Source organism: Diabrotica virgifera, chromosome 8 (assembly GCF_917563875.1).
Source record: "Diabrotica virgifera virgifera chromosome 8, PGI_DIABVI_V3a".
Classification (NCBI taxonomy): Eukaryota; Metazoa; Arthropoda; class Insecta; order Coleoptera; family Chrysomelidae; genus Diabrotica; species Diabrotica virgifera.
The window spans coordinates 207,857,782-207,881,038 of NC_065450.1; the positions used below are offsets into that span (position 1 = coordinate 207,857,782).

Consider the following 23,257-nt stretch of genomic DNA (forward strand, 5'->3'; position numbering starts at 1 on the left):
CACCTCTCGATTTGACATTAAACATAATAATTTAAAGTCATGTCAAGATTTATTATCTATCATTATTTTTGAATTGAAATATTTTCATAAATTATAATAAAACACGAATCAATGTATGAATACTTAATTGAGATGACGGAAAATTACAATTGTTTTAGTTTTTAGTATATTAAAAAATGCGGTCTGTTGCACAGCCCCGTTTTTACCTAGTTTGATATAATATTTTCGTTGAACTTGCAACGTTGCCCTAGAAATTGGAATGACACTTGTGACAAGATCAACTTACACAACTTGAAAAACACGATTTTCGGTTATAAGAGTTGTACCAGTTTTTTTTGACGCGAAGTGTACATGGAATCAGGTTTTTTGCTCCAAATTTAAAAGAACCGGTTGGATTGACATATAATTTGTCATACACATAGCTAACATGTCAAAGAAGAAAAGTGATATTGTGCCGATGTGTGCTTTTGTCCTGGGGGTGACTTTCTCCCCTTCTCGGGGGTGATAAAATATACGTTCAAAATAAGTCCGGAAATGGATAAACTGGCTAATTCTAGGCAACTTTCTCGTTTTATAGCAGTTTTTCACTAAGTTAATACTTTTTGAGTTATTTTCGAGTAAATATATGTTCATTTTTCAACAAAAAAAAAACACGTATTTAGGCGGTTTTTTGCAAATAATTACAAAAGTAAGTAGTTTATCGAAAAAAACATTCTTAGCTTCAAAAAAATCTAGCTTCGAAAAAAGTGAAAATAATGGTATATTATGTATGAACTCTCTAGACTCTAGACTCTAGACCCAGTATAATCAAAGTTGTAGCTAAAGAAATACAGGGTGAGGCAGATAAATGGCCTGTTAGAAATATCTCGAGAAATAAAGGCAACAGAATCATGAAAATTTGAATGAAGGAGTTTTGAAGAGTGATCTATTGAATGAAAATATTTTCATCTATTTGCTTATTTCCGGTTATACCGGAAGTTGCTTATAACTTCGTTTTTTTTAAATGGGACACTCTCTATATTTTTACATTTTGGGATTCTCCTTGATATCTTCTTTCTTAAAATATGAGGTTTTGTATTGTTATATACGGTAATTTAAAAATTAATAAGGTTTTTTATTAATTTCGTAGTAACTCTCACACCCTGTTGAATTGTAGTAATTTGACATCAAAAACTCTATTTATCTTCAAATGATTTTTGATATAGTCTACTATGGTTAAAAATTATTAGTATATCTAAATTTTAAATTTTAGGATACAGGGTTGGTCGAAATTCGGAATGAGTATTTTTTGAGTTTTCTTAAATGGAACACCCTGTATTTTAGTATTGTAATGAAATGATATTTTATGGTACTTTTTTATTTCTTATGCATTCCCTATACCTAACTGCTTTAATTTGTGCTTAATTATTAATCGCACCAACAATCTTAACTAAGTAGCTATTTATCTTCAAATGATTTTTGATATAGTCTACTATGGTTAAAAATTATTAGTATATCTAAATTTTAAATTTTAGGATACAGGGTTGGTCGAAACTCGGAATGCGCATTTTCTGAGTTTTCTTAAATGGAACACCCTGTGTTTTAGTATTGTAATGAAATCATATTTTACGGTACATTTCTATTTCTTAAGCATAAACTTAATTACATAGGTAATTTTATAGCTTTATTTTGATATTTGGTAGTTTCTACTAATAGGTCTGAATCCCGCGTATGAAAAAAAAGTTGATTAATAGCAAGCTGTAAATTTGCTAATAGCTTAAGGGTGTCTAGTCGGATAAACTTTGATATATGGAAACACTGGAACAGGGGCAGTTTTAATTGTGGAACAGGTTAAAAATTTGGAACGGTCACACCACGAAAACGGCACATTTATTTTGTCCGACAGAACAGACTTAAACTCTCCGAACAGAGATTAAACTCTCATGCAAAAATCAGACTGCTATTTATCACCTGGCATAATTCCTGTCATTTGACATATTCTACATGTTCCACTCATTACAACGCCCATTTGGTGATACACAGCAGTCTGATTTTTGCATGAGAGTTTAATCTCTGTTCGAAGAGTTTAAGTCTGTTCTGTCGGACAAAATACATGTGCCGTTTTCGTGGTCTGACCGTTCCAAATTTTTAACCTGTTCCACAATTAAAACTTCCCCTGTTCCAGTGTTTCCATATATCAAAGTTTGTCCGACTAGACACCCTTAAGCTATTAACAAATTTTCAGCTTGCTATTAATCAACTTTTTTTTCATACGCGGGATCCAGACCTATAAGGATCAGTCTAGATTAATGTATTTATTTCCGAAAAATTATTTGTAATTGAACATTTTCACCGACAACCTAATAAAATTTGACGTATTTTTTGTTGCAATTAATGTTTGGCGAATGGCGAATTCTGGCGAATTAGAATAAATGATGCCCTTATCACACTTGGACGTATAACACGTCACAAGAAACTCAGCATTGTCGATATACAGTCATGAGTGCGCTAATAACCGGCAAAATAACTCAAAAGATGGAAAACATATAAGGTTGTGAGATAAAAAGAGGTGTAACTAGTAGAGGTGGGGGATTTAGCGATAAAAACCTATAAACTTACATTATATTTATTGTTTCCCACCTTTAGACGTATCTGAGGAGTATGTCAACTAAAACTGTCACTGTCACAGTGGCAGTTACCAAAATCGTCGATACGTCTAAAGGTGGGAAACAATAAATATAATGTAAAGGACCCCACAGAAACCTTATGGGAAATGGCTCTCTGTCAAATGCTCTGAAACTTTAATATCTTTTAGTCCTTGATGTGTAGAACAAAAGACTCCATGGGCGCGTAGCTCCAAAAAATCATAGTTCTAAGATATGAGCCTCTGAAGTTATAGGTATAGTGAGGACGTTTAAGTTGGAATAAATTAATTTTCTCGAGAATGGGCGACTCTGGAGATAAATTACGAATCAGGTCAATTTTTATTTTTAAATTATAATTTTTTGGCATATATATCATACTAGTGACGTCATCCATCTGGGCGTGATAACGCAATCGATGATATTTTTAAATAGGAATAGGGGTCGTGTGATAGCTCATTTGAAAGGTTATTTAATTCTCTATTCACTAATATAAACATTAACATAATCATTTATACAGGGTGCCCAATTTTTTTTTAATTAAATTAATTGAGACAAAAAAAAAAGAATGCATATAATTTATTTAATTCGAAATACGTTCTACTGCTGTTATAATATAATATGTTGCAGTAATGTGGAGATGAACCTCGCTAGAGGTAGGAATACACTAAGTACTCATAATACGTTTATTTAATCACTATATACGCTAGTAACTAGTTGGTGGACGAAAGTCTATATTCTACCTACATTGATGGTTGAATAATGAATGATGAATAATGACTGATCTCTTTCTTTACTTGCTACGTATCTATAATCAATCCCAATTGTTTGTTATGATTCCATACCTGACTGTGACCATGAAATACTAACAGTACCAAATTGCTGACTCCGTTGTTTTCCAAAACGAGTGATCTACATTGCAGAAGCAATGTCACCTACTTTTACGAAATCAAAACAATGCATGCAACTAATATTTGTTTGAGACTTTAAAAATTAAATCGATATAGGTTACTCTTATTTTGAATGATAATATAAATCCTGTACACTGTCAGAAAATAGAAAAAATGTTTATTCCATAAATAAATATTATTTTTCGCTTAAATTCAATATTAAAGCTGCCACCTGCCTCTTAGCAGTTTGAACATTTAATTTAAGCAAAAAGCAATGTTTATTTTTCAAATTAACATTTTTTTCTGTTTTCTGACAGCAGTAAAATGTATTTCGAAATAAATAAATTATATACATTCTTCTTTTTGTCTCAATTAATTTAATTAAAAAATTTTTTGGCCACCCTGTATAAATAATTACGTTAATGTTTATATTAGTAAATAGATAATTGAATTACCTTTCAAATGAGCTATCACACGACCACTATTCCTTATTTAAAAATAAGGGGCGGGGGAAGTGGAAGGGAGGGGGTTGACAAATTAACATTTTTTTCTGTTTTCTGACAGCAGTAAAATGTATTTCGAATTAAATAAATTATATACATTCTTCTTTTTGTGTCTTCTTCTTCTTCTTTTGCCCTTTAATTCGTCAAATTTTGAACATAGGCTTCCCCCAGTTTCCTCCATTCGCTTCTGTTTAGTGCTTTCTGTTTCCAGTGCGTTCCTCCTATCTTTTTAATGTCGTCTCCCCATCTCATCTGAGGTCGTTCTTGCTCTCTTTCCTGTCCATGGTATCCATTGTTGTATCATGCTATTCCACCTATTGTCCGTTTGTCTAGCGTTATGACCTGCGAAGCTCCATTTTAGCCTGGCTATATGTTGGCCTGCGTCTTTGACTTTTGTTCTATTTCTGACCTAGTTGTTTTGCTTTTTATCTGTCAATTTTACTCCTAACATTGCTCTCTCCATGGCTCTCTCAATTAATTTAATTAAAAAAAAAATTTGGCCACCCTGTATAAATAATTATATTAATGTTTATATTAGTGAATAGAGAATTGAATTTCCTTTCAAATGAGCTATCACACGACCCCTATTCCTATTTAAAAAATCATCGATTGCGTCATCACGCTGAGATGGATGAAGTCACTAGTATGATATATACGCCAAAAAATTATAATTTAAAAATAAAAATCGAGCTGATTCGTAATTTATCTCCAGAGTCTCCCATTCTCGAGAAAATGAATTTATTCCAACTCAAACGTCCTCACTGTACCTATAACTTCAGAGGCTTATATCTTAGAACTATGATTTTTTGGAGCTACGCGCCCATGAAGTCTTTTGTTCTACATATCAAGGACTACCAGAATCCAAAGTTTCAGAGCATTTGACAGAGAGCCATTTCCCATAAGGTTTCTGCGGGGTTCTTTATAGTTTTTAATCGCTAAATCTCCCATCTCAACTAGTTTTATTTCTTTTTATCTCACAACTTAATATGTTTTCCATCTTTTGCGTTATTTTGCCGATTATTAGCGCGCTCATCACTGTATAACAAAAAACTGCTATACAAACAAATACTGAAACTGAAATCGTATGGACGTATGGTTACCAGCTCTGGGCTGTGAAAATTCAAGTAATATCCAGATCAATCAGAGGTACTAGAATGAAGTGTTAGAAAGACGACTCAAACGAAGAAAACAGAGCTTCAGTGAAAACGCGCCATTGGGTTCTATTTTGCGCTAAGGTCTTCACCTCATTCCAAGACTTTCCTTGACCTCTTATCTCGTCCATGATGGATCTTCTCCAAGTTTGTACTGGGCGACCTCTTTTTTTCTTGGGGATTCCACTCTAGGTCAGTTTTTCAATACTGGAACTATCTTTTCGGAGTTGGACCAATCCAGCCCCACTTTCTGGAGTTTATTCCATTTTCTATCCTCTTTTGTTGGGTCAGGTGTAGCATATCTTCGTTTCTGATGATGTTTGGTCAGAAAATACGGACAATTCTTCGTAGACATTTGTTAACAATGACCTGCAATTTGCCTGTAAGGGTTATTGTTACTTTCCAGGTTTCACATCCATAGAGTATAACAGACATAATATTCGACTGAATTATTCGGATATTTGTCCTTGTAGTATATTCGCCGGACCTCCAAACAGGGTTGAGCATGCTGAATTCTTGTTAAGTTTTTCGTATCCTCATACGAATATCGTCTTCTGTACCTCCGATTTCTGTTATGACACTTCCAAGATACGTAAAGTTTTCCACATTTTTAATCTGCATATTGTTGATAGTAAAAAGCATGCTGTTCCTTGTATTTATTCTCAAGGATTTGGTTTTACTAATATGGATTTTAAAACCTATTTTATTGGCTTCAGTGGAAAGTGTTTCCAATTGGTCGGTCACATCTTGGAACCTTTGTCTGAACAGGCAGATATCATCGGCGTATTCTACATCACTTAGGCGTGTGGTTAACGTCCATTGTATCCCTTTTGTGTCGGAGTCTAGTTTGGAGAGAACATAATCTATAGCTATGTTAAAAAGAAACGGAGAAAGCACGCATCCCTGTCTGACTCCAGTAAGTACGTCAAGTTCGTCACTGTTGATCTTATTGTGTGTCATGCTGCATGTCGCCTCAGTGTACAGTAACTTTATAATGGAAATTATTATTTTATGAGGAATGTTTCTTAGCTCTAAAATTTTCCATATAGCAGCATGATATAGGTTGTCAAAGGCACGTAAACACAGTTGCATTTCTCCACACAATTCTATCCTGGGTCATATCAATATTAATCCCCTTTACCAACATGTCCTGCCTAATCGTGTCCCCCCACGTTTTCTTTGGTATTCCTTTCCTACTCCTTCCAGGAATCTGCACTTCAGCTACTCTTCGTATTGGATGATTAACGTCTCGACGTTGAACAGGACCAAACCATCTCAACCTATGCTCTCTCATTTTGGCATCAATTGGTCACACCTAGACTTCCCCTAATATACTCCTTTTTAATTTTATCCTTTCTTGTCACTCCACTCATCCATCTAAGCATTCTCATCTCCGCCACATACATTCGTTGTTCCTCTTTCTTTTTCACTGCCCAACATTCAGTTCCGTACATCATAGCCGGTCTTATGACTGTTTTATAGAATTTTCCTTTCAGCTTCATTGGAACTTTTCTGTCACACAACACACCACTCGCTTCTTTCCACTTCATCCATCCAGGCCTAATTCTACTGCATGCATCTCCATCTATTTCTCCATTACTCTGAAATACCGATCCCAGGTACTTAAAACTATTGCTTTTTACAATCAGTTCACCACCCAAAGATACCATTTTATTTGTAGTAACTCCATCTTTAAATGAACATTCGAAATACTCTGTCTTTGTCCTACTAAGTTTTAAACCTTTTTCCTCCAGAGCTCGTGTCCACTGTTCCAGTTTTTGTTGTAAGTCTCTTTCACTATTTCCTACTAATACGACATCATCACCATACATTAAGCACCATGGAATGTTACCCTGTAGTTTCGCTGTTATCTGGTCCAAAACTAATGAGAATAAATACGGACTAAGCGGATATGAAATTACGGACATGAAATTTATCAGTCTCTCCCACACCTGTCCTAACACTAGTCGTTACTCCCTCATACATATCCCTCACAATCTTTACATATGCACCAGGGACTCCTTTCTTATTGAGTGCCCACCACAGAATCTCTCGAGATACTCTATCATATGCTTTCTCAAGATCAATGAATACCATATGAGCGTTTGTTTCTTTACTCCTGTATTTTTCCATCAACTGACTTATAATGAAAATTGCGTCTGTTGTTGATCTGCCCTGCATAAAGAAAAATTGATTCTCGGAGATGTCGGTCTCTTCACGTATATGTCTATCAATTACTCTCTAACATATTTTCATGGTGTGGCTAAGCAGTTTTATAGCCCTGTAGTTTGTACACTGCTCTATATCTCCCTTGTTTTTGTAGACAGGTACTAGTATACTGCTCCTCCATTCATCTGGCATTTGTCCAACTTCCATAATTCTATTAAATAAACCTGCTAGCCACCTTGTTCCTGTCTCTCCCAATGTTTTCCATATTTCCCCAGGAATATCATCTGGTCCTACCGCTTTTCCTTTCTTTATTTTTGAAGAGCTTGAGCCACTTCCTCGTTTGTTATTTTGGTGGCCATTGCTGCTACTGTCTCCGTTGACTCCACAGGCTGTCTGTCAAATTCTTCATTTAATAAGCTGTCAAAGTACTTTCTCCATCTCTTTTTGACATCCTTTTCGTGAACTAGTATTTTATTATTTTCATCTCAGATACATCTAATCTGATTAAAATCTTTTGCTTTCTTTGCTCTCTGTTTGGCTATTTTACATAGCCGTATTTTATATAGCCTTTTATATAGCGTAAACATAGTTTAGGTGTTGAATAATAATAAAAAAAATGCTGATTCCTTTTTGAAGAGTATTTGTGAAGACCCGGTATATTTTACCCTTACGACCTGATAACCTGGAGCTGAAATTTCCGTATCTAAAAGTAATAACAATGCAGTATAGTTTTCCACTTTCCATTACCGGTATTTTCGCTCTTCCCGAACGGTGTCTTATCCCCTTTATCACAGCAATCCTATTATAGCGTGACGTCTATGCCATGTAACGTTTGCAATATCCTCCAACCAACTGTAGTATAGCTTGCAGTGCAGGGGAGCTGTGGTAGGTAATATTCACCTAATGGTAGCGTTGAAAGCAGAACTTTCCTAATTAATGTTCGGCAGCACATTATTGTTAAGTAGGCCGTTGCGGTGCAATAAAAGCGTAAACTAAACATCTAAGGCTGTCTCTACCGGACGGTGGTTCCCCTCTGCCGGAACGAGTCTATATTTGGTGTGTGTGTTTCTGGTAATCGAATTTTGAACCGATAGCATCCATTATTGTCTAATGGATACCATTTACTAATATCAGCTACGTACAGCAATTTATACGTTGTATCCAATAAGGAAAGGAGAACGTTTCAAGGGAAGATAGGTAGACACAATCGAAACAGGTGGAAATAAGTGACAAATACGGATGAGCATCGGTTTAAAGAGCTTCTTAAGATAACTCTTAATAGAATCAAGCAGAAATGTGACGAGACAACAACGGGAAACAAACAATTCGGTTTAAAAAAAGGATTGCAACCAGGGAAGCTTTGTTCTCAATGCTAACATTGCTTCAACGGTCATGGGAAGTGCACAAGCCAATTTACGTCTGCTTTATAGATTTTGAGAAGGCGTTTGATAGGGTTCAACATGATAGATTGTTTGAATATCTAGAAATGATTGGAATAGATGATAAATATTTGAGACTTTTACACCATCTATATTGGGATCAAGAAGTTTCTATTCTGGTAGACAGCAAAGAAACAGACAAAATTTGCATTCAAAGAGGTGTCAGACGGGGTTGTGTCCTATCCCCAACTTTGTTTAACGTTTACTCAGAAATAATTTTTAACGAAGCCTTGGAAGGGCAATGTGGAATTCGAATCGGGGGAGAAATTATTACCAACATCAGATATGCAGATGACACCGCGATCATGGCTAAAAGTATCGAAGATATTCAATTCCTTATAGATCGAGTCACTAGAGAATACTCTAATAACGGACTTAGCATAAATACAACAAATACTAAGTTACTTGTGGTTAGTAACCAAGACGTCGGCCCTATGCAACTAATTGTCAGTAATGAACCGATAACAAAAGTTAGCCATTTCAAATACCTAGGATGTTGGATAAACGAGACACTAAATCTGGATGAAGAAATTTAAACTCGTATAGAAATTACAAGAGGGGCATTATGAAACTTAGATCTATTCTGAGCAATTCTCAGCTGAATTTACAACTAAGAATCAAGTTCCTAAAATGTTATGTGTATTCTGAATTACTATATGGATGTGAAACCTGGATCATGAAGGTTAACATGATGAACAAATTAGAAGCCTTCGACATGTGGTCATATCGTAGAATGCTTATGCGTTATGTATTTATTAAATGGTAATTAACACAACTGAAAAGTTCAAAATATTTCCTAAAAAATATTTTTACACTCTTTTCAATGGCGGTATTACCTTTTTGAAAAATTTATACAGTGAGGACGTTTGAGTTGGAATAAATTCATTATCTCGAGAATGAGCGAATTTAGAGAGAAATCCTGAGACAGGTCGATTTTTATTTTTAAATTATTACTTTTTGGCATATATATCATACTAGTTACGTCATCCATCTGAGCGTGATAACGTAATCGATGATTTTTTAAATGAGAGTGGGATCATGTGATAGCTCATTTAAAAGGTTATTTAATTCTCTATCCAGTAATATACACGTTAACATAATTATTTATATAGGGTGTTCAAAAAATTAATTTTGAATTAAATTAATTGAGACAAAAAGAAGAATGTATGTACTTAATATATTTAATTCAAAATACATTTTAGTGCTGTCAAAAAACAGAAAAAAATGTTTATTTGACAAAAAATATTGTTTTCGCTTAAATTCAATGTTAAAGCTGCAACCCACTTATGTTTTAGCAGTTTGAACATTGAATTTAAGCGAAAAACAAGGTTTATTTGTGAAATAAACGTTTTTATCTGTCTTCTGATAGCAGTAAAATGTATTTTGAAATAAATAAATTGCTTACATTCTTCTTTGTGTCAATTACTTGAATAAAAAAAAATATTTTTTGGTCACCCTGTATAAATAATTAGGTTATTGTTTATATTACTGAATATAGAATTTAATAACCTTTCAAATGAGCTATCACACGACCACTACTCTCATTTAAAAAAATCATCGATAACGTCATTACGCCCGCATGAATGACGTCACTAGTATGATATATATACCAAAAAGTCATAATTTAAAAATAAAAATCGACCTGTCTCAGCATTTTTTTCTAAATTCACCCATTCTCGACATAATGAATCTATTCCAACTCAAACGTCCTCACTGTATATACAGGTGGAAAGAATTGAAAAAATAAAACGACATATTTTTACATAAAAAAACAGTAAAAACACAAATTCTGGTAAACCGATTCTTTCGGTTCAAGACCTCGATATTACTCATCAAAAAAAGAAGCTATATACCAAATTTGGTTGAAATTTGACGTCTCGTTCAAAAGTTACATAGTTCATAGTTACAAGTTCATTAGTCACATAGGTATAGTCGCCATATTGAATGCCCGCCATTTTTGTAAAAGGAACAAAAACTGAGGTGGCGTCGTATCTAAATTTGAACCTTTATATGTGTAGTACATGTGGTCCAAATTATATGCTTCTACCATTAAATGCACAATAATTCTTATAATATTTGCACGAATCTGCCGCACATGGGTACATGTGAAGATACGTTTTGCATTTATTAAATGGTAATTAACATAGCTAAAAAGTTAAAAATATTTGCAAAAAAATATTTTTGCGTTCTTTTCAATGGCGGTATTAACTTTTTGAAAAATTAATACATACAGGGTGAAAGAATTGAAAAAAAATTTGATTAATAGCAAGCTGAAAATTTGATAAAAGCTTAACGGTGTCTAGTTGGACAAACTTTGAAGTACGGGAACACTGGAACAGGGCAAGTTTTAATTGTGCAACAGGTTAAAAATTTGGAACGTCAGACCACGAAAACTTCACATGTATTTTGTGGAACAGAACTTCCAATTGATTTGTTGCCCTATCATTAAATTCTCATGCAAAAATCAGACTGCTATTTATAACCAACATAATTCCTGTCATTTAAGATGTTCTACAGGTCGCACTTATCAAAATTCCCAGTTGGTGATAAATACCAGTCTGATTTTGGCATGGGAGTTTAATGAAAGGGTGACAAATCAATTAGAAGTTGTGTCCGATAAAAGAAATGTGAAGTTTTCGCAGTCTGACGTTCCAAATTTTTAACATGTTCCACAATTAAAACTTCCCCTGTTCCAGTGTTCCCATACATCAAAGTTTGTCCGAGTAGCAATACAACAATAACAACAAATTTGCATTAAAAAAATTAATACATCAAAAAATGCTGGATCCTTTGTAATATACATAAAAAGACAAGCACCCAAAACGTATGTTACAAAATAATTGTTGGACCGTTCACATTAACAGCAAAGTCGACTGTAGCTCCAAATGGGCGATATCCATTTGGAGACTGTCCAAATAGTTCGAAGGAAAGAACATTTACGATTATGCAACAAACTAATCTCTTGATGTCGCCAACAAAATGAATCCAGCACTTGATAACCCGTTCGGTTTTTCTACGAACTTGATGCACTTCCTTAGTGGGGCCATAAATCCGCTGCAAGTGGATTATTTTTCGTCGTTTATCTTTTCAGGGAAGGAATGCCGCATGTGTTGGAAAATAAACCTTTTTTTAGAAAATAAAGTAAAAAGGCGCTAAATTGATATGTTTCTATTGTTTTGTTTTCAAGCTATTGCTAATTGTATATTATTCAACGAGCATGTAATGATGGCTATTACTCACGATAATGAAGTTTGGGACACGAGCCGAAGGCGAGTGTAGTAATTCATCAAAGTGAGTAATAGCCATTACATGCGAGTAGAATACTATACTTTTCCACGACCTTTTTTATTTTAATTAATAAAAAAATAATTATCAACAAAATAAATTTTGTTTACCAGTAGTAGGCGGCTGAATAATTGGTTGCCTACTATTAGCAAATGCTAACAAATACAACAAGAAAATTGTAACAAATACAACAAGAAATAGTCAATTCAAGTTATATTCGTTTCCGAAAAATTATAAGTACAAATTTGTACATACTGTCAATGTAATAAATAGGAAATTACTATTATCGGTGAACGTGTTTTATAAAGTTATAATGTAACTATATTTATATTTAACTATACAGGGTGTAACAAAAATACAGGTCATAAATTAAATCACATATTCTGGGACCAAAAATAGTTCGAATGAACCTAACTTACCTTAGTACAAATATGCACATAAAAAAAGTTATAGCCCTTTGAAGTTACAAAATGAAAATCGATTTTTTCGAATATATCGAAAACTATTAGAGATTTTTGAAATTTGTGCTCCCCACAAAAAATTTATGGGGGTTTTGTTCCTTTAAACCCCCCCAAACTTTTCTGTACGTTCCAATTAAATTATTATTGTAGTACCATTAGTTAAATTCAATATTTTTAAAACTTTTTTGGCTCTTAGTATTTTTTCGATAAGGCAGTTTTATCGAGTTGCGGCTTCTTTTTTAATATGTTTACATAAAAATTTTATGGGGGTTTGTTCCTTTAAACCCTCCAAATGTTTGTGTACGCTCCAATTAAACTATTACTGCGATACCATTAGTTAAACAAAATATTTTTAAAACTTTTTTGCCTCTTTGTATTTTTTCGAGAAGGCAACTTTTATCGAGATATGGCTTCTTTTTTAATACGGTTCAAAATATACCTAAAAATGTAAATCATACATAAATTTTCATATTTTTACCAAGTCTCCATAATCGTACTTAACCATATACAAATATGTGGTGGATTTGACAAATATTCAAAATATCTCGATAAAAACTGAATTTTCGAAAAAGTACTAAGAGCCAAAAAAGTTTTAAAAACAATGTGTTTAAGTAATGGTACTACAATAACAATTTAATTGGAACGTACACAAAAGTTTGGGGGGGTTTAAAGGAACTAAACCCCCATAAAATTTTTGTAGGGTGTCCAAATTTCACTATAATTTTTTCTTAAGATGCTACTGTCGTAAAAATGCCATATGTCCATTTTCAAGAAAAAATCTTTTAATAGTTTTCGATATATTGGAAAAAATCGATTTTCATTTTGTAACTTCAAAGGGTTGTAACTTTTTTTATATGCACATTTGTACTAAGGTAAGTTAGGTTCAATCAAACTATTTTTGGTCCCAGAATATGTGATTAAATTTATGACCTGTATTTTCGTTACACCCTGTATATTAATATAAGAATATAACTATATTCACACTTCCAATAAACACAGAAAATAGGCTAAAGTCACTGTTACTGAAAATGATAATCGTCCAAATTCGAAGTTAGTTATTGATGTAAATTACAATAATTATTATTGTATTACATAAACATATAAACAAGTTTAAGTAATTCTTTGCAGTATTTATATAACTAACATTAAAAGTGGCATGCACCACTTGAACCTAACTTCAGCCCATGAGTAATGACACGTGAGTAATGAACTCACGGGTAAAGTAATGTGTGTTATTATCTATTGAAAAATAGTGAATAATGAGCATGTTATACCGGCTTGCCTTATGCTGTTAAAAAAATGCTGAAAATGGAATTTTATCAGTTTACCTTTTCAAACTTTGAGGTCATTTAAGGCCTTAAGGGTAGTTTGAAATTAAATAATGCTGCAGGCAATTTTCTTAGAGCATACTTTTCTAAAAATTTTGGTTTTTGATTTATTGATCTAGGACAAACCTCAGTATAAATATTTTCTAAAGAGCAAAGCCATGTTTTCCGTGAAAATAATCGACACGCTTTAACAATAAATAGCCGTCATCGGCAAACCAAAGTTTTTAAAAATAAAATGAATGCAATTTTGTACTCTCTATAGACTGAAGTTTAAAAGGCATAAAAATAAAAAATATTAAAAATAGTCAAGCAACCACCTTTGGACCACTTAGCTTGGATTGACCCCATTGCGACATGACACTTGTCCTTCAGTTTATTTAAATTATAGTCAACTAACACAAGCAGACAAGCAGATACTGCTGCCTTTGGACTTGGCCGAAGCAATTTTTTACTAAAATAAAACAACCTGGATTGAACTTACATAAACTCTACTGGATGATTAGCAGAAAACCGCAACTAACAACATAAAAAAATACTTATATCTACAATAAAACCATGTGGACTTATGGGATACAATTATGGGGTAGAGCCAGTAATTCTAACTTGGAAATTCTTTAAAGCTCTACGAATGATACTAAATGATTCCTGGTACGTGCCCAATGAAGCGATAGGAAGAGAATTAAAAGCTCCTATGATCAAGGAAGAAATCTCCAGCTTCAGCAGAAATAACAAAGGGAGACTAATTGTGCATCCCAAAGTGCTGGGACTTAACAACTAGATTTTAATATCAGAGATCTGATCAGGGTGTCTGCCGCTGAAAATGAGGGGTTTTAGGGGGTTGCGTTCGCACGGTCGACTCGCTCGCGTGTCCCATAGGGAAGGCGGTTGTCTGAACCTGGCGATCGGACTGAATCTCACACACCAGAGGAGAAGGCAGTGCGTCAGGCTTTTCTTGGGATACTGCTGCCTCCTCTGATGGTCTTATGAAGATTTCCTCCTCCCCTCCCCAAAAAAATTAGACTGAAATTAATTGAATTTATGTTCTGTCTTCATTTAATGTCTGATTAACACGAAAACTCATTGGACGTTCCAAAAAACAGAACTAAAAAGTGAATACAAATAGTAACTTTTCGAATTTTGTATTTTTTATCTATTTTTTCTTACCTGCTATGAATGTATTGTCCAGTATGCTGGTATATATCTGAAACAAACAATAATAAAGCCATTAGATTTTTGCATTTTACTAACAAATAATATTTTTTGTTCTAAACAAAAAGTAAGAACAATTTTCTAGATCCTTTACGAAACTGTAGAGATCAAATGATGAAATAGTAGACGGAGAGCTAGAGGCGAGAAATCATCGTCATAAGCAATATGGAGTTTGGCATGTGAAATGTGTCTATTGTATATTGATAACTATGACCCCTTTCAGGCTGACACCTCAGTGGATACAGGAAGTAGCAATAAGGGATGAAAGGGGAAAGTTGGTGCAGTCATTAAATGTTTTCACCTTCTATTTTGTTAAACCTTCATCGATTTGCAATGAAAATTGGTCAGTAGTTAGAGCATAACTCAAGAAACAAAAATGATATGGTGCCAACGTGCGCTTTTACCCTGGGGGTGGATGCCACCCCTTCTCCGGGGTGAAAACTATTTTATTAAAAATAACCCCACTAATCGATAGAGGGACAAATTTTAAGCAAAATTTGTTACTTCTAATTATTAAAATAAATCAATAATTTTTGAGTTATTAAAGATCAAAGATTTGAATTTTTCGTGAAATAAATGCATGGTGTAAAGCGGTTTTCCGTGAATAATTCAAAAACTGTAAGTTTTATCAAAATAGTTATGATTACAAAAATTGAAGATAATAAAAAATAAAAGAGATTTATTATTCGAAAAACCTTTGATAATTAATAAAAAGTGAGTTATAGGTGATGGAGTTTACATTTTTTTCGGCTAGTACTAGTGATGAGCAAAGCAAGAACAAGACCAAGACCAGGCTAGTCTTGGTCTTGGTCTTGTTCTTGCAAGCTTGGTCTTGGTCTTGCAGCTAAAAGGCAGTCTTGGTCTTGGTCTTGGTCTTGCACTAACCGGTCTTGTTCTTGGTCTTGGTCTTGCTGCAAGAGTCTTGCTGGTCTTGCCTTTTTGGTAGTAATAATTTGAACCAAACAATTTCGAATAAAATGTACATTGAAATGAATAAAGATGTGAAGAATGAAACTATATTTTTTGCTTTAAAATTTTAACAGAATGTAGAATGTAGTTTCAAACGGATACCAATTTTAACATTATACATTCACCTAATGACCTAATTATTTCCCTCTATATAAAGAGATTAGAGTATATTTTTATAATGGTAATGTTTATCAGTAGGAAAAACCTGCATTTACAACCCTTGTTGCAATTGCCGGCCTTCGGTTGTGTCACGTTGTGTTTTGCATGCTATCGATACCTGCCACCTGCCTTCAGACCACGTCTTGAGTCTGGATTATTATTTATTGCCCCTGTATTTTAATAAAATGTTGAAAAAGAGCTTCTTAAAGGTGCCACAAATGGTCGGGGACCTTCAATTCACGGATTTTACTAAAAGGGATAAACGGTTTATAGTTGTTAACAGATAATGATCTGCTGCCTTTCACTAGAACACTGTAGTATTTATGCTACGAGGGTCAAATTTAAGAACATAAATTAAATTTTTTTAAGAGAACACAATCAAATATTTTTTACTCTAATCATTATTTAATATAATTAACTTTTTTTATAAACTAAATAAAACATACCTTTTAGTAAATACGTACATATTTACCATACCTATTTATAGACCTAATACTATAACATAATAACTAAACCTAATGGGGAGTTATAAACGCTTAATCCTGTAATTTGTTATCTTGCAGTACTTTAATTTTATTTAAACTACAACATTGCTCTCGTAACATGAGTTATTCGCACTTTTTATGTTCACATATTTTTGGATTGAATACCCATTATGACATTTAAAAAGTTGAAAATATTAGGATGTGGGTAGTAAAAACTAGAATTTAAAACACACTGACATGATGCGCATGCATTTCAAGTGCGGCACATACTATTTGTACTACTGGCCCTTTCTGGGGAAAACCTAGATTCTTCCAAATAGTTTTCAACTATGAAATCAGTAAAATTATTTACGCGTTTGTCATCCAGGATTTTCACAAATAATTCAACTTCCAACTTTCGTTGATTGTAAAAAATTATTCCAAAAAATAATTTTAAAAATTTCCCAGTATCGGAATTTTTGTCATTATACTCAGAAACTGAACCTAAGCTTTGGATTTTGCGATACCAAGCTTGACACATTACAATCGACAACCAGTTATTTTTTATGCAGGCCACAATGCTTTCACAGCATTGTGAATCCCTTTTCAAAATCTATTATGATATTTTTTGTATGCACTTTAAATTTAACGACCTACATTTTTCCTCGGTTATGCGAAAAGAATTGAAATAAGTGTCAGTATTTTTATTAGACAAAAAAGCGAAAACTACTGGTACATAAAAACCGTTTTAATTGCATTTTTTTTAAATGGATTACCCTATCTATAATTACATTTTTTTGTCTTACAAGTAATTTCAATTGTCCTTGAACTGTCGCCGTTTGAAAACTTGCCTTCTGGACACTTTGAAGGTTGAGAAAATGCAAACCGTTTGACTTAATCAAAACGACTTAAAAATATAACCAAAATATTATGTATTTTAAAAATTCGATATTGTTTAAGGTTTCTTACAATGTCAGTATATATTATTGAACTAAAAAAATAAAGTTAAATAATAAAAACCAATTTTTCTCAAAAAAGTGCAAGAGTCTTGCAGGTTGGTCTTGGTCTTGTTCTTGCAAGCTTGGTCTTGGTCTTGGTCTTGCAACCAAAAGGCGGTCTTGGTCTTGGTCTTGGTCTTGCTGCAAGACCAAGACCAAGACCGCAAGACCAAGACCAGTCTCGCTCATCACTAGCTAGTACCCAAATCTATATCATTTTATAAAAAATATTTACTGAACACTAGTCAAAGTGCTCAAGAATACCTATCAAGTGAGCTCCAGATGAAGTTTATAACGTCAAAGCTAAGCAAGTGATGATGAAAATAAGAGAACCCTTTCGAGTTTTTAGGAAAAAGTGAAAATTAAAACATACGCTATTTATATATTTGTTTTGAAAATTGTTAACAGGATAATTTTTAAAGGAATTTCGGGAATGAAGTTAGGATTATAATTTATTATCAAGTTCGTTTTATTACAATTTAAATATAACAAGTTAAAAATGCGAGCATTATTATAACGAAACTTTGTTTTTTATGTATTTAAATTCCTAATATGGAAAATTGCTATTATGAAAAGTTGTTTAGAATTAAAAATTATGTTTAATGTGCAATTATATCCTACTACAGTAAAGCCTCGATACAACGGACTAATTGGGGGGTCCGTTAAAGCCGAAAGTCCGTTATATAAAAATAGCTTTAAAATAAATCAGATTATTTGGAAATGTGTCCTCATTTTGCTATAATAAAAAGTTTATTGAAATTCTTTGTAAAATACAACGTTTGGGATCCACGGGGACCCCGTTATTATGCAATGTATGTTAGTAAAGGCAGGGTTAAGTATGTATAAGATTAACAGGACGTTTTAAATTTTTTTACATTTGACCTTATTTTTGGTCCGTTATATCCGAAGTCCGTTAAATAGAGGTACGTTATATCGAGGTTTTACTGTATTAAAATATTGTGAGCTATAAAGGCACTTTACTGAGCGAATTTCTTGAGCGAAATTCATATTTTTTACACATCGACTAAAATCGATACAATTTTATATAATATTATGTTTATGATTGCATCTTGGATTTTAGACCGTGCAGATCTTTTTATGAAGAATAATTTTTTTTCGTAAAATTAATAATAAAAGAGTTATAAATGAAAACGATGATTGGTAGGTATCTCTAATTTGAGAAAAAAATTAAATATTTTCTTTTTATTCGAAGAATGTAGATAATAGCTACATTATTATAATAATTATTAACTATTTAATTATAATAATAACAACTATCGCATATATTAGAACACAGTTTTTAATTCCAAACAATTTTTCGTAGTAACAATAATTTGAATCAGTGTGAAAAAAAGGTACTTTAATCTTCATATTCATTTTTATTCATATTTTTTAAAATACCTCTTATAATATAGATAAAATTTGCTATCTGATGATTGAATCGTAGGTTTTAGACGATGCAGAACTTTTTATGAATTATAACTTTATTTCGTAGAATTAAAAATAAAAAAGTGTCCCGTAATATATGTGTCCAACTTAAGTAGACACACTGTATATTATACAATATAATATACATAATACATAAATCATTGGGTAGACAGCACCAAAAATTTGTAACCTGCCATTTAACATTACTTACATTAAAATTAATAAGTAACATTTATTTATTTGATATTTCAATTCTTTTACAGCTTATATGAAGTAATATATTTTTGAAATAATATGAAATTTTCATTAACATTTTTACGTATAGTGTCTCCATTGTAGAATTATCTCGCTATCTAAAATTGCTAAAAAATCATAAATTGCTGTCACGAGATGCAACTTGTTTTTGAGGTCGGTTATCTCGAAGATGGTTTGAGATATCGAAATGCCGTTTTCAGATTTGGATTCAGGAGACAAAACTACATTGACATCGGTACATAAGCTTCAGATATTGCAGGGGTGCAAGGCAGGAACGAACGAACGGACTTTGCGGATTTATAAACGAAATCAAAATTTTCGTTGAAATTTTGTCATTTTTTCATTAACTTCTAAATTTTTTTTATTTACAGATGCAAAGAGTCTGTAGCAATCATGATGGTATCCGCTCGTATTATCAACAGCTTCTGGTAGAATAATATGACAGTATTTTAACTTGCACATTTTTCTAATATTTAATTTTTCTTTTGCAGTTTTCAATGTTTTTTCACTAAATAATTTCACAGCAGTATCTGTATTAATTGTACAATTTATTTTAAGCACGCAAGTGTATTCTGTTGCCATGTTGAAAACAGTTATATTTTGGGAGTATAGGTATAATATATATTCAATACAAACGCCGACTCCGAAATGACAGTAGCAAGTACCTATACAATAGCGTCAATTTAAGAGCACATGCGTGAAGTTACGAATGATAAAAATAACATATTATTATTAATTAAATGTATGTTACTAAAATATTATTTTTATATTATTTCGATATTTAATTGAATTTTTTCTATCGATATAAACTTAGTGGCGGTTCTAGGCAGGGGCAAGGGGGCAGCTGCCCCCCCCCCCCCCTTCAGTTTTTACAGTACTTTTGTACTATAATTTTCGTTAAAAAGGCACGTTATCTTGTTTATTCACCGGTTGTGTTCCCTTGCCCCCACTTTTTTTGGTCTAGAACCGCCCCTGTATAAACTGAATATGTACAGAAACTGAGGGTGTCCAATAATGGGCACATTTGACATAATATTCAAATACATTTTTGCTATATTCTATATAAATGTCTTAAAACAATTTTAAAAACTTATATAAATAATATAATAATTAAGCTCCAAATTTTTGGAGCCTAAACTTTGAAAAATGTTTGTAGCATAATGTTTAATGGTATCAACATTTCCGGGAGTTCATTTGATACATATTTCTTAGTACTTTGACAAGTGTTCAGTAAATATATTTTATAAAATGCACCGTTTTCCCGTTATTTGAGCTTGAGATTTGGGTACTAGCCGAAAACAAAAAAAAAAAAAAATAACATTCCATCACCTATAACTTACTTTTTATTAATTCTCAAAGGTTTTCGAATAAGAAATCTCTGTTATTTTTTATTATCTTCAATCTTGGTGATCATAACTATTTTGATAAAATTTACAGTTTTTGAATTATTTACGAAAAACCGCTTTACATCATGCATTTATTTCACGAAAAATTCAAATCTTTGATCTTTAATAACTCAAAAAGTATTGATTTATTTTAATAATTAGAAGTAACAAATTTTGCTTAAAATTTGTCCCTCTATCGATTAGTGGGGTTATTTTTAATAAAATAGTTTTCACCCTCGAGAAGGGGTGGCATCCACTCCCAGGGTAAAAGCGCACGTTGTCACCATATCAGTTTTATTTCTTGAGGTATGCTCTAACTACTCACCAATTTTCATGTAAATCGATGGAGGTTTAACAAAATTGGAAGTGAAAACCTTTAATGGCTGCGTTAACTTCCCCTTTCATCCCTTATTGCTACTCCCTGTATCCACTGAGGTGTCAGCCTGAAAGGGGTCATAATTATCAACATACAATAGACACATTTCACATGCCAAACTCCATATTACTTATAACGATGATTTCTCGCCTCTAGCTCTTAGACTATAGGTTTAAAGGAGATTTATTGGTTGTCGATGATATTCACATCGATATATCAAATACTAATACCTCCTAATAAAAACTCCATATTCTATAGAAGACTGATAAGTACATTTTCCTTTTAGTTTGAGAGGTACTTTCAATGGTCAACAGTTAGATAGGCACACCATAATGATGAGGAACACAGATCAGAACATCACAGGAGTAAAGATTTTCACCCCCGCTAAAAACAAGGAAGTTTATTTCAAAGGACTGAAAGTGAAAGGTCGTGTCAATGGCGAAGATTTCGAGGAACTGATTCATAATCAGGTAAGTACATCTTTATTTCTAACTAAAAAGTCTTCTTTTTCATTCTAACTTTAGATTGACTGCATTATGTTTGTATATGTTTACATTTTCATTCCATTCTGTATTCTATTACTTCTTCTATATTTTTCTATCTAGCAAATTTTGTCACGTATTTGGGCGCGATTCTGCAGAAAGGATCCAAACCACACTTTGTTAAAACTGAGATATTAGCCAAAAACTTTACGATAAAATTTAAAATTCTCTAATAAAAATAATCATGGTTTAACATTAAAATCTTGAATATATACATTGGATTTGATTTCACACATACTGTTTGATTCAAGAAAACAGTTGTTTAAAAAAAATCCACTTTTGTGGCTTGGTTCCCTTCTGCAAAATAACTTAAGTGAATTCACAGTTAACAATAATTTATTTTCCATTATTGAGTTACATAATCAGGCGTATAATATAAAAAAATGTTAATATGAAATTACGGGGATTTAATAATTTGTTCGATTTCAAAATCTGGAAGTCCCGTGAATTCAAGAAAACAGTTGTTTAAAAAAATCTACTTTTGTGGCTTGGTTCCCTTCTGCAAAACAACTTAAGTGAATTAAAAGTTAAAAAACATTTATTTTCCATTATTGAGTTACATAATCAGGCGTATAATCTAAGAAAATGGTAATATGAAATTACTGGGATTTAATCATTTGTTCTGGAAGTCCCGTGAATTCAAGAAAACAGTTGTTATAAAAAATCCATTTTTGTAGCTTGGTTCCCTTCTGCAAAATATAACTTAAGTGAATTTGCATAAAGGAACCAACCCACATGGATCTTTTCTGCAGAACACTGTCATGCTACAACGATAATGTTGGTTGGTTCTTTCGCTCATAAAGGACGGTATATATCGTATGTGGCTTGGTTCTTTTCTACGCAAGTATCTACGAGGTATTTTACAACCTATGAGACTGTTAATAAGAAAAATACATATTTGTGGTTTGGTTCCTTTCTGGAGAATCCCGTCCATTTAACTAAAAGGTGATTAATTTAGAGGTACTTTTTTCAAAAAGAAAAAACAATGAAAAAAAATGAATTTTATTTGAAAATCTTTATTGTCATACAAAAGAACCATTCTTTACAATTACTTCTTAAAGACAATTTCTTTCAAATGTTGAACGTGACTTTGGATTTTAGGTAGCCCCAAAGGAAAACATCTAGAGGTATGATATCACAGGATATAAGCGGCCAATTCACTGGTCTGAAGCGTGAAATAAATTGCTCACCGAATCATTTTCACAGTAAAGCCATGCTTTTTGCGTAAATTGCGTGAGTGGTACTTTCGAATTCATTGGAGCACATTTCGCATACGAAATTAGAACAAATTCACTCGAAATCCAGTTTCTTGTATTTTCAAAGGCTTTGTGTACGAATTTTTTCGTATAAGACGACTCCATTGGATCAACCATTCAAATGCTTTGGGCCTTTCCTTTGGTAGGTACCTGGTAGCCCGATCAAGGAACACAAAACTTTACAAAAACCTCAAAAAAATTAAAGGAAGGATGAAAATTTGGGAGTAGGTAGTTGAAATTGTCTATTATTATATAAGAAAAAGTTTACAATTCTAAACCGTCTCCATTAAAAAAAAAAATAGGGAAATAAGGGTTGGTTTTTCATTAAAAGTGCTGTATTTTAAAAATAATGAAATAATAAAAAAAAAT

At 32.7% G+C, this 23,257-nt stretch overlaps 2 protein-coding genes across 3 annotated transcripts in view; one reads left to right on the top strand and one right to left on the bottom strand.

Annotated features, from left to right (window-relative positions):
• LOC114331049 (uncharacterized) overlaps nucleotides 1-23,257 on the top strand; it is a 527,814-nt gene that overhangs the window by 365,138 nt on the left and 139,419 nt on the right. The window contains exon 19 of the mRNA XM_050659330.1: nucleotides 21,377-21,560. Within this exon, the coding sequence (XP_050515287.1) occupies nucleotides 21,377-21,560 (184 nt within the window). The remainder of the gene's footprint in view (nucleotides 1-21,376; nucleotides 21,561-23,257) is intronic.
• The window catches only part of LOC114331039 (RWD domain-containing protein 2A), a 515,824-nt gene that overhangs the window by 342,889 nt on the left and 149,678 nt on the right, over nucleotides 1-23,257 (bottom strand). For both annotated transcript variants that reach the window (XM_050659333.1, XM_050659331.1), the window contains one exon: nucleotides 15,012-15,048. The gene's annotated coding sequence lies outside the window, so the exon portion shown is untranslated. The remainder of the gene's footprint in view (nucleotides 1-15,011; nucleotides 15,049-23,257) is intronic.